Here is a 12,563-nt window from a genome sequence, read left to right as displayed (position 1 = left end):
TCGGAAACAAGTCGCTGCCTGGGGATCGTCAGGGCATATCTGGAGCCGCAGCTGGACATGACAGCATGCGGGACGTCGGTGGCAGGATGTTGAGGAAGCGGGCTCCTGCTGCAAAAGAAGCTACAGCTCCAAAGCAACAACAGCAACCAACGAGTCCAATTCAATTGCCGACTCGAACCGCTGAAGGTGCTGCGCAGGATATTCAGCCAGTGCTCACCCAAGCGGGGTTAGTTAGAAAGCGCATGTGGACAACGTCCATGAATAAAACTATTGTGCGCATATATAACTCCATCACGGGACTAGGGCAGAACACGAACAACTATAGGAAAAGGCTCCATGAGGAATTTTGCAACGCCTACCCAAATGTCAATGTCACTGAACAACGAGTACCGCGTAATTCTGAGAAATGAACTAATACCAACGGCCCGAATCGACGCAATTAAATGAGAACTTCAGCGTTCGCTAGTAATAGAGAATAACACCAACACCTCTGATAAAATTCATATGCCTGGGCAACAACAGGCAGAAGAAATTGATACTGAAAGTCCATCCTGCAACGCAAGTGAGCCTGAACACCAGGACGATAGGGAAGAGCTCCACCGACAAGTTGACTCTGACATGAGGAGATACTTTGCCGAACTGAAAGGAACAGATCCTCTTCATCGAGTAGCACCTCCACGACTCAATACATCCAAGAAACTGTCACTTATAATCGACATCTTGAACAAGAACGTTTTACCTGAATACCTACAAAACCGAAGTTCATTGGAATATCTGCATCTAGTTTTTCACTGTGCAGCGTTAACGACAGCGAAAACCATGGGGGCAAAAATTCGCCGAACGAACAACGATGGTCCAAAATTACACAAATTATATTCGCCACCATGGCAGATACGTCTTCAACACAAAACAGAGAAACTAAGAAGAGACATTGGGCGACTGACGGAGTACTTGAACGGGAATCGCGGAAGAAAGGTTGTGAAAGCTGCCAAGGAAATCATGGATAGAAACAGAACACACACGAAACGAGAGACGGAGAATGCTACAGCTCACCATTGCCTGGACACTCTGAAGCAAAAATTAAGTCTGTATGCAGAACGCCTGAGGAGATATAAGAGCAATTATAGCCGGAAAAGAGACAATAATTCATTCGAAAAGTCGGAAGAATCTTTCTACCGGTTACTCACATCGTCGGATGGGGAAAATGGAAAGTTACCACCAAAGGAAGCCATTGAACAATTCTGGACCGAACAATTATAAACGAAACCTCAATTCAATGGAGATACCGGATGGATTGAAGATGAAAAATCTGAAGCTATAAAATATGAGCCGATGCAGCATGACATGATCACAATTGAAGAAGTAAAATCAGCTATCAGAGGACTGCACAACTGGAAAGCACCTGGGCCTGATAGATTACAGAACTTCTGGATCAAGAAACTTTGGATCATGCATGACAAATTGACCTCCGCAATAAATGATGTCATTGAAAATCCTGAAAGAATGCCAGTATCCCTTACACATGGCACAACATACCTGTTACCTAAAGACCAAAGGAATACAGAAGACCCATCCAAGTACCGACCAATCACATGTCTTCCAACGATGTACAAATTAATCACATCGTGCATTTCAAACCGAATTCACAACCATTGCGAAAGGAATAACATCATCGCCATGCAACAGAAAGGATGCACCAAAGACAGCCGAGGGTGCAAAGAACAACTAATAATAGATTCAGTTATCTGCAATCAAGCGTTCTCCAAGCGAAGGAATCTTTACGCTGCGTACATAGACTACAAAAAAGCATTCGATTCTATACCTCACGAATGGCTCTTGACGATCTTGAAGATTCATAAGGTGGATCCCAATATTGTTAAGTTCCTGAAAAACGCCATGTCAACCTGGCGTACTAGTCTTCAAATGAAAGCAGCAGAATGCTCCATTACAACAGGACCTTTTCCAATAAGACGCGGAATTTTCCAAGGAGACTCGCTGAGCCCTCTGTGGTTTTGCATGGCCCTGAATCCCTTGTCTCATAGATTGAATTCTACGGACTACGGATTTTACATCAAGAGCGGCAGTAGAACTATGATGAAACTGAATCATCTCCTTTACATGGACGACTTGAAACTCTTCGCATCTACCAAAAAACAAATGCAACTGATGCTGAAAATGGTGGAAGAATTCTCGGAAGACATCAAAATGAAGTTTGGACTAGAAAAATGTCGACTGCTAAACATAACGAGAGGGAAAATAGAAGATGGTACGTTCAAACTCAAGGAAGATGCAGAAATTGAAGCATTAAAGGAAGGAGACACATACAAGTATCTAGGCATAAAGCAGGCAAGAAAAATCAATCAGACCCAGATGAAGAAAGAATTAACGGAGGAGTTCACCCGGAGGTTGAGGAATATAATGAGAACTGGTCTTAACAGCAAGAATCTGATAAAAGCGATTAACACCTACGCTTGCTCGGCGCTGACCTATTCATTTGGTATTATCTCTTGGATGACCACCGATTTAGCAGCTTTACAGAGAAGAATAAGGACGATGCTGACTAAACACAATAAACATCACCCCAAAAGCTCAATAGAACGGACAGAGCTGCCACGACATCTTGGGGGTAGAGGAATTGTTGATTTGTCCAACCGTATGTCCCAGGAAATTGAAGGACTTCGGAAATATTTCTTGAGCAAGGCAGCTTCGTCAGAACTCCATCGAGTAGTTTGTGTTGCTGATAGTTCTACACCATTAAAGCTACAACAGGATCACTTGGAAACCGTCGAACACTCTACAGAAAGTAAAATGCTGAAACTGATTGGCAAACCTTCGCATGGGAGGCACCAGAACGAGGTCAACCATGATTACGTCGACATATCTGTGTCGAACTACTGGTTGACTTCCGGAAGGTTGTTTCCTGAGACAGAGGGCTTCATGCTCGCCATCCAGGATCAGGTGATTCCAACGAGAAATTACATGAAATACATCGCCAAGGATGCCTCAGTGGCGGACGATAGCTGTCGTTATGGCTGTGCGACACATGAAACTATCCAGCACATCACCGGGGATGTCAGAAGTTCGCGGGCACGGAGTACAAAAATAGACATGATGCCGTTGCCAAGATTCTTCACCAAGAATTGGCACTAAAACACCAACTTCTAAGTTCGAAAAAGGTTCCTTATTACAATTACCATCCGGATGCTGTATTGGAAAATGAACATCACAAGCTATACTGGGATCGCACGGTTCTCACAGACCGGAAAATAACCCACAATAGACCAGACCTCATATTGCTCAATAAGGATGAGGACGTAGCACTATTCATCGATGTGGCGATTCCAAATAATAACAATCTTCTAAATAGGCACACTGAAAAAATTTCAAAGTACAGAGATAGCGAGGAGCAAACCAGGAGACAGTGGAAGCTGAAATATGTCAAGACAATCCCTATTGTCATATCATCTACAGGCCTGATACCGAAGAAACTACTAGAGAACTTAAATAAACTTCAGCTGGACGAAAATATCTATAGAGTCATGCAGAAGGCGGTACTGCTGGGAACGGCGAGAACTGTACGCATGTACATGGGAAATTGAGAGGAACACCGTCTGCTCCGACAGAAAGTGCAGGTGGAGCAGGAATCCAACCTACAGCAGGGAGCCGAGGAGCGACCCGAACCCGACCACCACCACGAGCCCGAAAACCTGGAAAGGGCTCCAACAGAGCTTAATCCTTTTGATATCTGAGATATCTGGGATAAGTGAATTTTCCTCTGGAGAGGAGTGTGAAAGCCGCAAGGCTAAAGTCATAATAATAATATTTATTTCCATAATCAAATAATATTGAAGAGAAAATACGTCAATATAAGAAGCAACTGAACAAATATAAAACGCTCAGATTTGAAATTTATGATTTAGGTACTCCTTCACATCGTACGGTTCCAATTCTATCAACAATTTCTTGATTCTAGTCTTGAACTTATTACCATCGAGAATTTGATAATTCCTCGGAAGTTTATCAAATAGTTTTAGGCACATTGTTCAAAAATCTGGGTGTTGAGATTTTTGGCAATTACTTAAAAGTGGACTGTTACCAAATGATTGAGTTGGAGATGGTAAAATAAAATCTTTATTGTATATCAAACACGTCACATAATAAATAGACACTCGCATGAAGTAAAATTATATACAACATCTAAACAGAGTGAACCTATTTACAAGCATTGAGAAGTTATTGAGAGAATTTGAGAGTAATGTATCAACGAGAAAATCAACGTTGTATTTGCTTGAGAGAAAGAGCAAGTTGAGTGAATTTCATGTATCGAGTAACAAGATCAATTATTATGCGTTTGATAAGAATTGAGAGAATTGAGATAGATCTACTTAAAAACGTGTCTATGTATTTTGAGTTGCATAATAATTGAGCTTGATAGTTATAAATTGATGTGAGTGTTATCATGCAAGCACAACGTTTACAGTGATAGAGTTTACGATTTCATAAACTGTCTCGCTATCAGAAAAACAGAAGGTTGCAGTGACAACTTGAGAAGTTAGAGATATGTAATGTAGTGAGACAGGTATAATGAGACAGAATGAGAGAGAGATGATTACCAACGCTTACAGGAATAGCAAGTCTATTAGAAAAGCAGAAGGTGTTTTATGAGAGTACATAAATTGAGGTGAGTTGTGTTACAAATGTAATGTAGAGAGATGATCACCAACGCTTACAGGAATAGCAAATCTATTAGAAAAGCAGAAGGTGTTGTATGAGAGTACATAAATTGAGGTCAGTTGTGTTACAAATGCAATGTAGAGAAATGAAATATTGTAAACGTAGAAAGAATTAATGAATAGTATTCATAATTGAGATGAAACAAGAAGAGCAGTTCACAACGTTAGAGAAAATAAATAAGGTATCGTAAGTTTCAGGTAATAGAGACATGCAAAAGTGTATAATAAATTATACTTATTGAGTTGAAATCAGATTGGACCTCCTCGAGCATTATCACAAACCAGTCTGTCCAATAGAGTTGATAGAGTGTATTCCATTATTCAGAGTTCTGAGTGTAGTGAGATGGATCTCGATCTGGTCTATGAGAAGCCTTCGAAGTGTCCAACTTGAGCGTAGAGGTACCTGAAACTTAAGAGGCCTGAGAAGTCTGATCGTAAGAGGTGTTAAGTTAATCTGAGGTGACATGTATACAAAATGAGAGTGAATACAAGTATATAAGCTTCTAATAGAGTGGTGTGAAATGTGAACTTGGTGCTAAAATTAGAGAAATTAAAATGTGAGTGGTTGTCGAGGTGATGTGATTTTAAGTGAATGGAATATCGATGCATTTTGAGGAGGTTGAAGCAGTTAGGTACATTGAGCACGTGGTTGATTGAGAGATTTGGAGAAAATTGAGAAAATATACATGCAAATATGATAGAGAGATGTAGAGCAGAATATTGCAAATGTAATTGTGAGAAAATGCATAGCGATGGAGTGAATGTTGAGAGGAAAATTATGTAGAATGAAATTCTAACGTGACACATGCAAAAAATGATTACATTTTTTGTTGAGTGAAAAAAGTACTGTACCTTTTTGAGATGTTAATCGATTGATTATTATAATATAAAATAATATGATTAGATTTGAGCAGACTGAGAAAGTTGAGAGTGCAACAAAAAATCACGTTAAGAATTCACACCAAGTTCCAATTCACTTGAGCGAACGAAGAATCTGGAGAGAATGAATTGAATTGAGCAGATTCAACAGGTTCCACCGGTTTTTTTTGAACAGCTGATTGACAGCGATTTTAAGGTTACGTTCACAGAAGCATGTAACGATAAACGTAGTCACTGAGTTGCTAAAGATGTGCATCGAGCTGATAGAGTTGGGTTAAAAATTACTCCAATTTTTAACATTCCGGCCGCCATAATTAACGGAGTTGATTATAATCGAGTAGGTCTTCGTAAATTATCCATTGTGAGGAAGTTGAGGCAATCCATCACTCCAGTGTCTGAGCTACTCAATCCACCCATAACTGGAGCGAAAAGACTGCTTTCAATCCTCAGAGTGTGGAGGAATGGATGAGATGGCTGCACTTGAGATGTGGGTAGTTGTGCCATGAGTTGTTGAGAGCGGTGCCACATTGCCTTGTACATGTAGAGTTGTTTGGTGAGTTTCATCTATAACCAAAGAAGTAAATTGAGAGTGTCGAGGAGAATAATTGGATGCTTGCTATCTGGGTCGAGTTGAGAATGGGAAATTCGTCCGCCTACACGAATTACACCATTGTTGTCGAGGAATGCAGTGAGTCTACTGAATACATGTGAAGAGAGAAGTGGAGTGTGTGATTGAAGAGCCTTGAGTTCATGTGGAAAGTAGACTTTTTGAGTTGCCTTTATCCAGAAAATTCGAGATGCTTCCAAGTCAGTTGAAGTCAGGTGTGTGAGGTGTGCTGGATCCAGCTTGCGTTGGAGTCGTGCGAGAACCTTTGAACAAATAGAGGTAATTCTCAACAATTTATTCAAATTGGAATACCTGTAGATGAGATCCCATGAGTAGTCTGACGTAGTGGAGGTGAGTATAGAGATGACTGGTCTTGCTTCTGATTCATGGTCGGTTGTCGGTGCCGGCTGACGATTTGGCCATGATTCTTCTGACTTGGAAAGCCATGGTGGTCCCGTCCACCATAGCGAGTGGTTGCGAAGTTGAGATGAAGTTAACCCTCGTGATGCACAGTCAGCAGGATTGTCTTTGCCGGAAATATACCTCCAATGGGCCCTTGGAGTTAGATCTTGGATTGTTGCAACTCTGTTCCGTACAAAGTCCTTCCAACGTGAAGGGTGAAGCTAGAGTGATTGAGGAGTCCGTCCATAGAGTGGTTGAGTGAATATTGAGAGCTAAAACATTATGCGCATAATTAACGAGTCGAGAGAGGAGAAGAGCAGCTGATAATTCGAGTCTCGGGATTGTGAGTGGTTTTAAAGGCGATACTTTGGTTTTGGAGCAAAGCATTATAACTTTGCATTCCTTGGACGGAGTTCGAACGAGAAGATAGAGAACGGCTGAAATGGCGAGTTGAGATGCATCAGAGAAGCCATGGAGTTGGATGAAAGAACCCTCTTGAGTGTTAATCCATCTTGGAATTGTGATGCTGGCCAGCCTGGAGAGATCTTCACTGATGTCGTACCATTTCTGTTGGAGTAGTTGAGGTAGAGGTTCGTCCCATGATAACTTTTGGAGCCATAATTCCTGCAACAATATTTTAGCCCTAATCGTAACAGGGGAGACTAAACCGAGTGGATCAAATATTTGAGCAATATGAGATAGAACTGATCGCTTGGTGATCAAAGACCCAGATAGATTGGAGCTGACTTTAAAAGTGAAATAGTCTTCTTGAGGGTACCAGATTAGACCTAACACTTTAGTTGAGTGAGAACTTTCGTCGAATGAGATTGGAGTGGGCGTTGATTCTTCCTCTTGAACGACGTGAGAGAGACTTGAGACGTTTGACTGCCATTTTGCTAGCGGAAGGCCGGCCGCCATGCAAAGGTTCTGGAGTTGTTTGGCAATTTCGAGAAGTTGATGTTCAGTATCTGCTCCACCACAAATATCATCAACATAACGACCTTTTGTTAATGGAGGAATGGCTAATGGAAAGTTGTGACCCTCATCTTTGAGAAGTTGGAGAAGAACTCTGCCAAAAATGGAGCTGATCTAGTTCCGTATGTGACTGTTGTGAGATGGTGTGAAACATTGGAGATTGAATTGGAAGGCGTTCCTGTTCTTGACACACAGGGCCTAGGATTAGCCAGCCGAAGATTGAGAGTTGCGCGATTGGAGATGATGGAGGGCCGTTTTTCATCTGAGGAAGAACAACTGAGCCATATACATCAGCACCCAAAATGATGTCGATGGCTCTTGAGATGTGGTATTCTGGATCAGCTAACTTGAGATGCTGGAGATGTAGAGATTGCTGAAAACATGTATAGAAGGAAGGCAAATTAGAGAAAGATGATGAAAGAATGTGAGCATCAATATTTATGGTTTGATGGTCATACGTCGACTTGAGAGTGAGGGCGAGAGATCCTTGTGTCTTAGAAGTCTTTCCATGAATTCCCACAATTACAACATGCGACTTCCTTCTAGAGATGTTGAGTTTTCTGGCTAGATCTTGAGAGATGAAGGTCAGCTCGGATCCACTGTCGATGAGTAGTCGAACCGTGTGCGATCCTGTTGAGGTGATGAGATGGGCGATGGCAGTGGCGAGGAGAGTGTTGAGTCGTGGTTGAGGTAGCTGAAGAAAAATAATTCAACGCTTCTTCGAACTATTTTGAAGGCTTTAGAGCTGAGTTGCTAGAACTCACCTCCCTTTGAGCAGATTTTTGAGATGTGAGAGCGTATTGTGGAAGCACTCGAGGGGGTACCGGTGGAACTTTGCAGTGTGGTTTACTGCTGAGAGGAGCATCATGTAGAAGTGTATGATGACGACTTCCACAGATTTTGCAGATCTTTGTCGTTCTGCAAGAGTGGCGATGATGTCTACCGAGGCAGTTAGAGCAGAGGATGCGATGTAATACTACATCAGCTTTTTCTTGATGTGAGCGTTTGGAGAAGCGAGGGCAATCTGCAATAAAGTGGTCGTGTCCACAATCATCGCAGGTGTAGTTGTGCATAGAAGAGACTTTTGAGATTGGAGTGTTCGAGGAGGCCGGTTTGCTTGAGGTGAGTGATGGAGAAGGTTTAGTTTGAGCTGTAGCCTTTTGAGAAATTGTATGCACTGTTGTGCGAGAGCGAGATGATTCTTGAGGTGACTGTCTCTGGTTGGACTCAGTCCATTCTAGAGCTCTGGAGCGAGATTGGAGGAACTCCATCAACTGAGCGAAGGAGGGAAATTCGTTATTAGAGGAGATGAGAGTTTCCCAATGTGTTCGAGAGGCGTGATCCATACGGTTGATGATATGAAACACCAAAAGATTATTGTTCTGCTCTAGATCTTCACCTAGAGCTTTCAAACTTTGGAGAGGATTGACGATGCTGTCAATAAATTGACGAAGAGATGAGGCGGTAGAATTTTTCTGATTCGCCAATGAGAAGGAGAGAAGTTTTGAGTATTGAAAAGAGAGGAGCAGCCTTTTATTTTCATATTTATCCATAAGCTTCTTCCAAGCTATGGGGAACGAGACTTCCGTTAAGGGAAGACTAGAGATGGTGTCGAGAGGTTCGTGAGAGAGACATGTCCGAAGGTAATGTAACCTTTCAATGTCAGAAATTGAGGTGCTATTGATCACGAGTGATTGAAAAAGGTCTCGGAATGCAGGCCATTTTGAGAAGTCGCCTGAGAAGGTGGGAATTGAGATGTCAGGCAATCGAGGACGAGTTTGAGAAGGCTGAGGGGCTTGAGCAGAAGTGGATGGCTGTGAATCCACAGGATTTAGTGACATATTGAGTTGTATTAATTTCGAGATGGCTGATTGGTATAGAGAGTATTCCTCGAAGAAGACTGAGGATGCGAAGTATTCGTGGTCGAGACACGACTCAGGCCACGCTGACTCAAAATACGAGTGAGTTTTTGAGAAGTTCTTGTGAAGGTCTTGCAGTTGTTCTTGAGTGTGGGACAGGTCTTGCACAGTCCATGTTGAGACGTTGGAGAGCTTGGAGAAGATGTCCTTCATGAGTTGTAGTCTACTCATTTGAGTAGCGACTTTTAATTTGAGGTTGGTGGGAAGACCAGCCGAGCGAGTTCGAGGTCCAACATCAGGCTGCGAAGATGTGGAAGATCTGGACGATCGAGTAGGAGGGACCTGCAGTTGAGTGTCATCCACTTTTGGAGATGGAGAAGATCTTCCCGACTTTTGAGACATGACCTTTTTGAGATGAATGTGATATGAATGAATTATTATTCCAACTCAACCATCCGGCCCGAAGGACCAAATGTTCAAAAATCTGGGTGTTGAGATTTTTGGCAATTACTTAAAAGTGGACTGTTACCAAATGATTGAGTTGGAGATGGTAAAATAAAATCTTTATTGTATATCAAACACGTCACATAATAAATAGACACTCGCATGAAGTAAAATTATATGCAACATCTAAACAGAGTGAACCTATTTACAAGCATTGAGAAGTTATTGAGAGAATTTGAGAGTAATGTATCAACGAGAAAATCAACGTTGTATTTGCTTGAGAGAAAGAGCAAGTTGAGTGAATTTTATGTATCGAGTAACAAGATCAATTATTATGCGTTTGATAAGAATTGAGAGAATTGAGATAGATCTACTTAAAAACGTGTCTATGTATTTTGAGTTGCATAATAATTGAGCTTGATAGTTATAAATTGATGTGAGTGTTATCATGCAAGCACAACGTTTACAGTGATAGAGTTTACGATTTCATAAACTGTCTCGCTATCAGAAAAACAGAAGGTTGCAGTGACAACTTGAGAAGTTAGAGATATGTAATGTAGTGAGACAGGTATAATGAGACAGAATGAGAGAGAGATGATTACCAACGCTTACAGGAATAGCAAGTCTATTAGAAAAGCAGAAGGTGTTTTATGAGAGTACATAAATTGTACATTCATAATACCGTTTATAGCACATATAGTTAATGAGTGTATTCAGAAATCATATTTTCCAAAATCCTGGAAGTTTGCTGACGTTATTCCTCTTCCTAAAATCAGTCATCCAAATGAGCTGAGTCATTTGAGATCTATTAGTATCTTACCTACACTTTCAAAGGTTCTTGAAAAAATAATGGAGACACAGATTAGAAGGCACTTGTCTGAATTTGATTTATTTCCATCAAAGCAATCGGGATTTCGTCAGGGTTACAGTTCTGTAATGAATCCCAGTTTTCTGAGGAAAATTGGAGTTCATTTTAGTGCATTCCTTTCGTTTTCATATTTCCGCCTTTGAATATATTTAATTCTCAAATATTCAGAACGTTCATTCCGATGGGCAGAGTAAATGTAATAAAACCTATTATCTGTGTTTGACGTTGTTTTTCTTGCATGCCGTTGAAGATTTCAACGTTTTTCTGATGTTGATTTGCGATAAACCGGAGCTGACGACGTTTTTCATTCTTGTTGCATTCTGGAATTATCAGATTTTTAACGTGTGGGGGGATTTGCCTATAAAAGCAAATTTTCCCCCGCGACGGTCACTTTTGCTCTTTTACTTCAGTCTTCCACTTGGTGTTGAATCCGAAATCTCTCTTTTTCTATCAGTCATGGCACGTTATAGCCCTTGGGGTAGAGAATAAGAGATACCGCTCGTCGTCAGTGAAATCCCGTAGTTGCGCTAAAAATAGACCTTTTCTTCGCTATCAGTCATGGTGCGTTATAGCCCTTGGGGTTGACTTGTAAATTTTTTTTTTGTGATACATCGGGACTTAGATTGCTTTTGGTGCGCCGGGACTTACACTTTTTTTTTCTGATACACCGGGACTTAGACTTTATTTTTTTTCGTGGTACACCGATACCCACTTCAAACTCAAGTGAATAGGTTGGCTAACGGTTAACTTACCGGGTCGGACTTGGAACAAACGGATTGTGAAGGACATACCGAGTGTCAAATATTAGTGCGTTCTGAATCGGACTTAGTGTTGAATTTAATATGTCGAACATGGATGTGAACCGGTTACTCAGTGATGAACTTACATACGAATTACAACTGAGGGGACAATCGATACCGGGTACTATGATGACTAAACGGAGTCTGCTACGACAAGTACTTCAGTCTAATGAACCTCTAATACCCCCAACATCATTGAATCCCGCCTCGGAGATTGAGATTTGCCAAAATAAACTCACCGATTTGGTGGAATCCCTTCAGAACTTCAATCATGAGAATGCGGCTAACGAAATTTCGCGAATTTACACCAGATTAATACACATTCAAGGAAGGCTGGACTTTATTGTCACTGCAGACACAACACAGTTACAACTAGTTGAACAAATGAAGGCAACTACAGATAAGGCGTTGGAAACACTGGAAGAGCTGCGTAAAAAGAGTAATCGTGGACAGCCGCAGCCACCCAACCGAGATCAGAAGTCACAGTCCAAGTCGAGCCTTCTAGAACTACTCGTGGAATCCAGTCCAAGTGAAGCCGTTACAACAGAAACCTTGTAGAATTTCATAACGAAGAGGCCGTCTCCCCCATTCAGGAGCGGAAAGAGAGAACTCTCAGGACACGCAAGTGTATTATAGAAGTTGCATATCGTATTATATTGCTGCATTCCTTAACGATAACGGTTTATATTGTAAAACCATAATGTATTGCTATTATTATCGTATTCTATTGCTTGTGGAATGAGATATAGATTAATTTACTTAGAGTACGTCATCCTGGTGACGTTGATATTCTGTGCAGTTAAATTGAACGTATATTAGTGTTGTTCGTACATTTGGGATTTCTGAAGAACTTCGCGCTGCGCCTGAGCTCAAGCGACGCGATTTCGGATAATTATATAAAGGCCATCCTTTTGAAGTATTACAATTATTATTAGACACCACACACCCCCCTTGGCGTTCAATACAACTATAGCCATACAAGTAGGCCCGTGTATT

At 41.3% G+C, this 12,563-nt stretch overlaps 1 protein-coding gene across 1 annotated transcript; it reads right to left on the bottom strand.

The window, feature by feature from the left end:
* Nucleotides 1–7,309: 7,309 nt before the first annotated feature.
* Nucleotides 7,310–9,743, bottom strand: LOC123318427. The gene is made up of 2 exons (XM_044905043.1): nucleotides 8,361–9,743; nucleotides 7,310–8,290 (listed from the first exon to the last, which is right to left on the bottom strand). The coding sequence occupies exons 1-2, from the start codon at nucleotides 9,684–9,686 to the stop codon at nucleotides 7,664–7,666; spliced, it is 1,953 nt and encodes a 650-aa protein (XP_044760978.1). The 5' UTR covers nucleotides 9,687–9,743; the 3' UTR covers nucleotides 7,310–7,663.
* Between the last annotated feature and the right edge of the window lie 2,820 nt (nucleotides 9,744–12,563).

This window comes from Coccinella septempunctata, chromosome 8 (assembly GCF_907165205.1).
Source record: "Coccinella septempunctata chromosome 8, icCocSept1.1, whole genome shotgun sequence".
Classification (NCBI taxonomy): domain Eukaryota; kingdom Metazoa; phylum Arthropoda; class Insecta; order Coleoptera; family Coccinellidae; genus Coccinella; species Coccinella septempunctata.
Note: the sequence above shows the minus strand (reverse complement) of the source record. Positions and strands in the feature narration are given on the sequence as shown.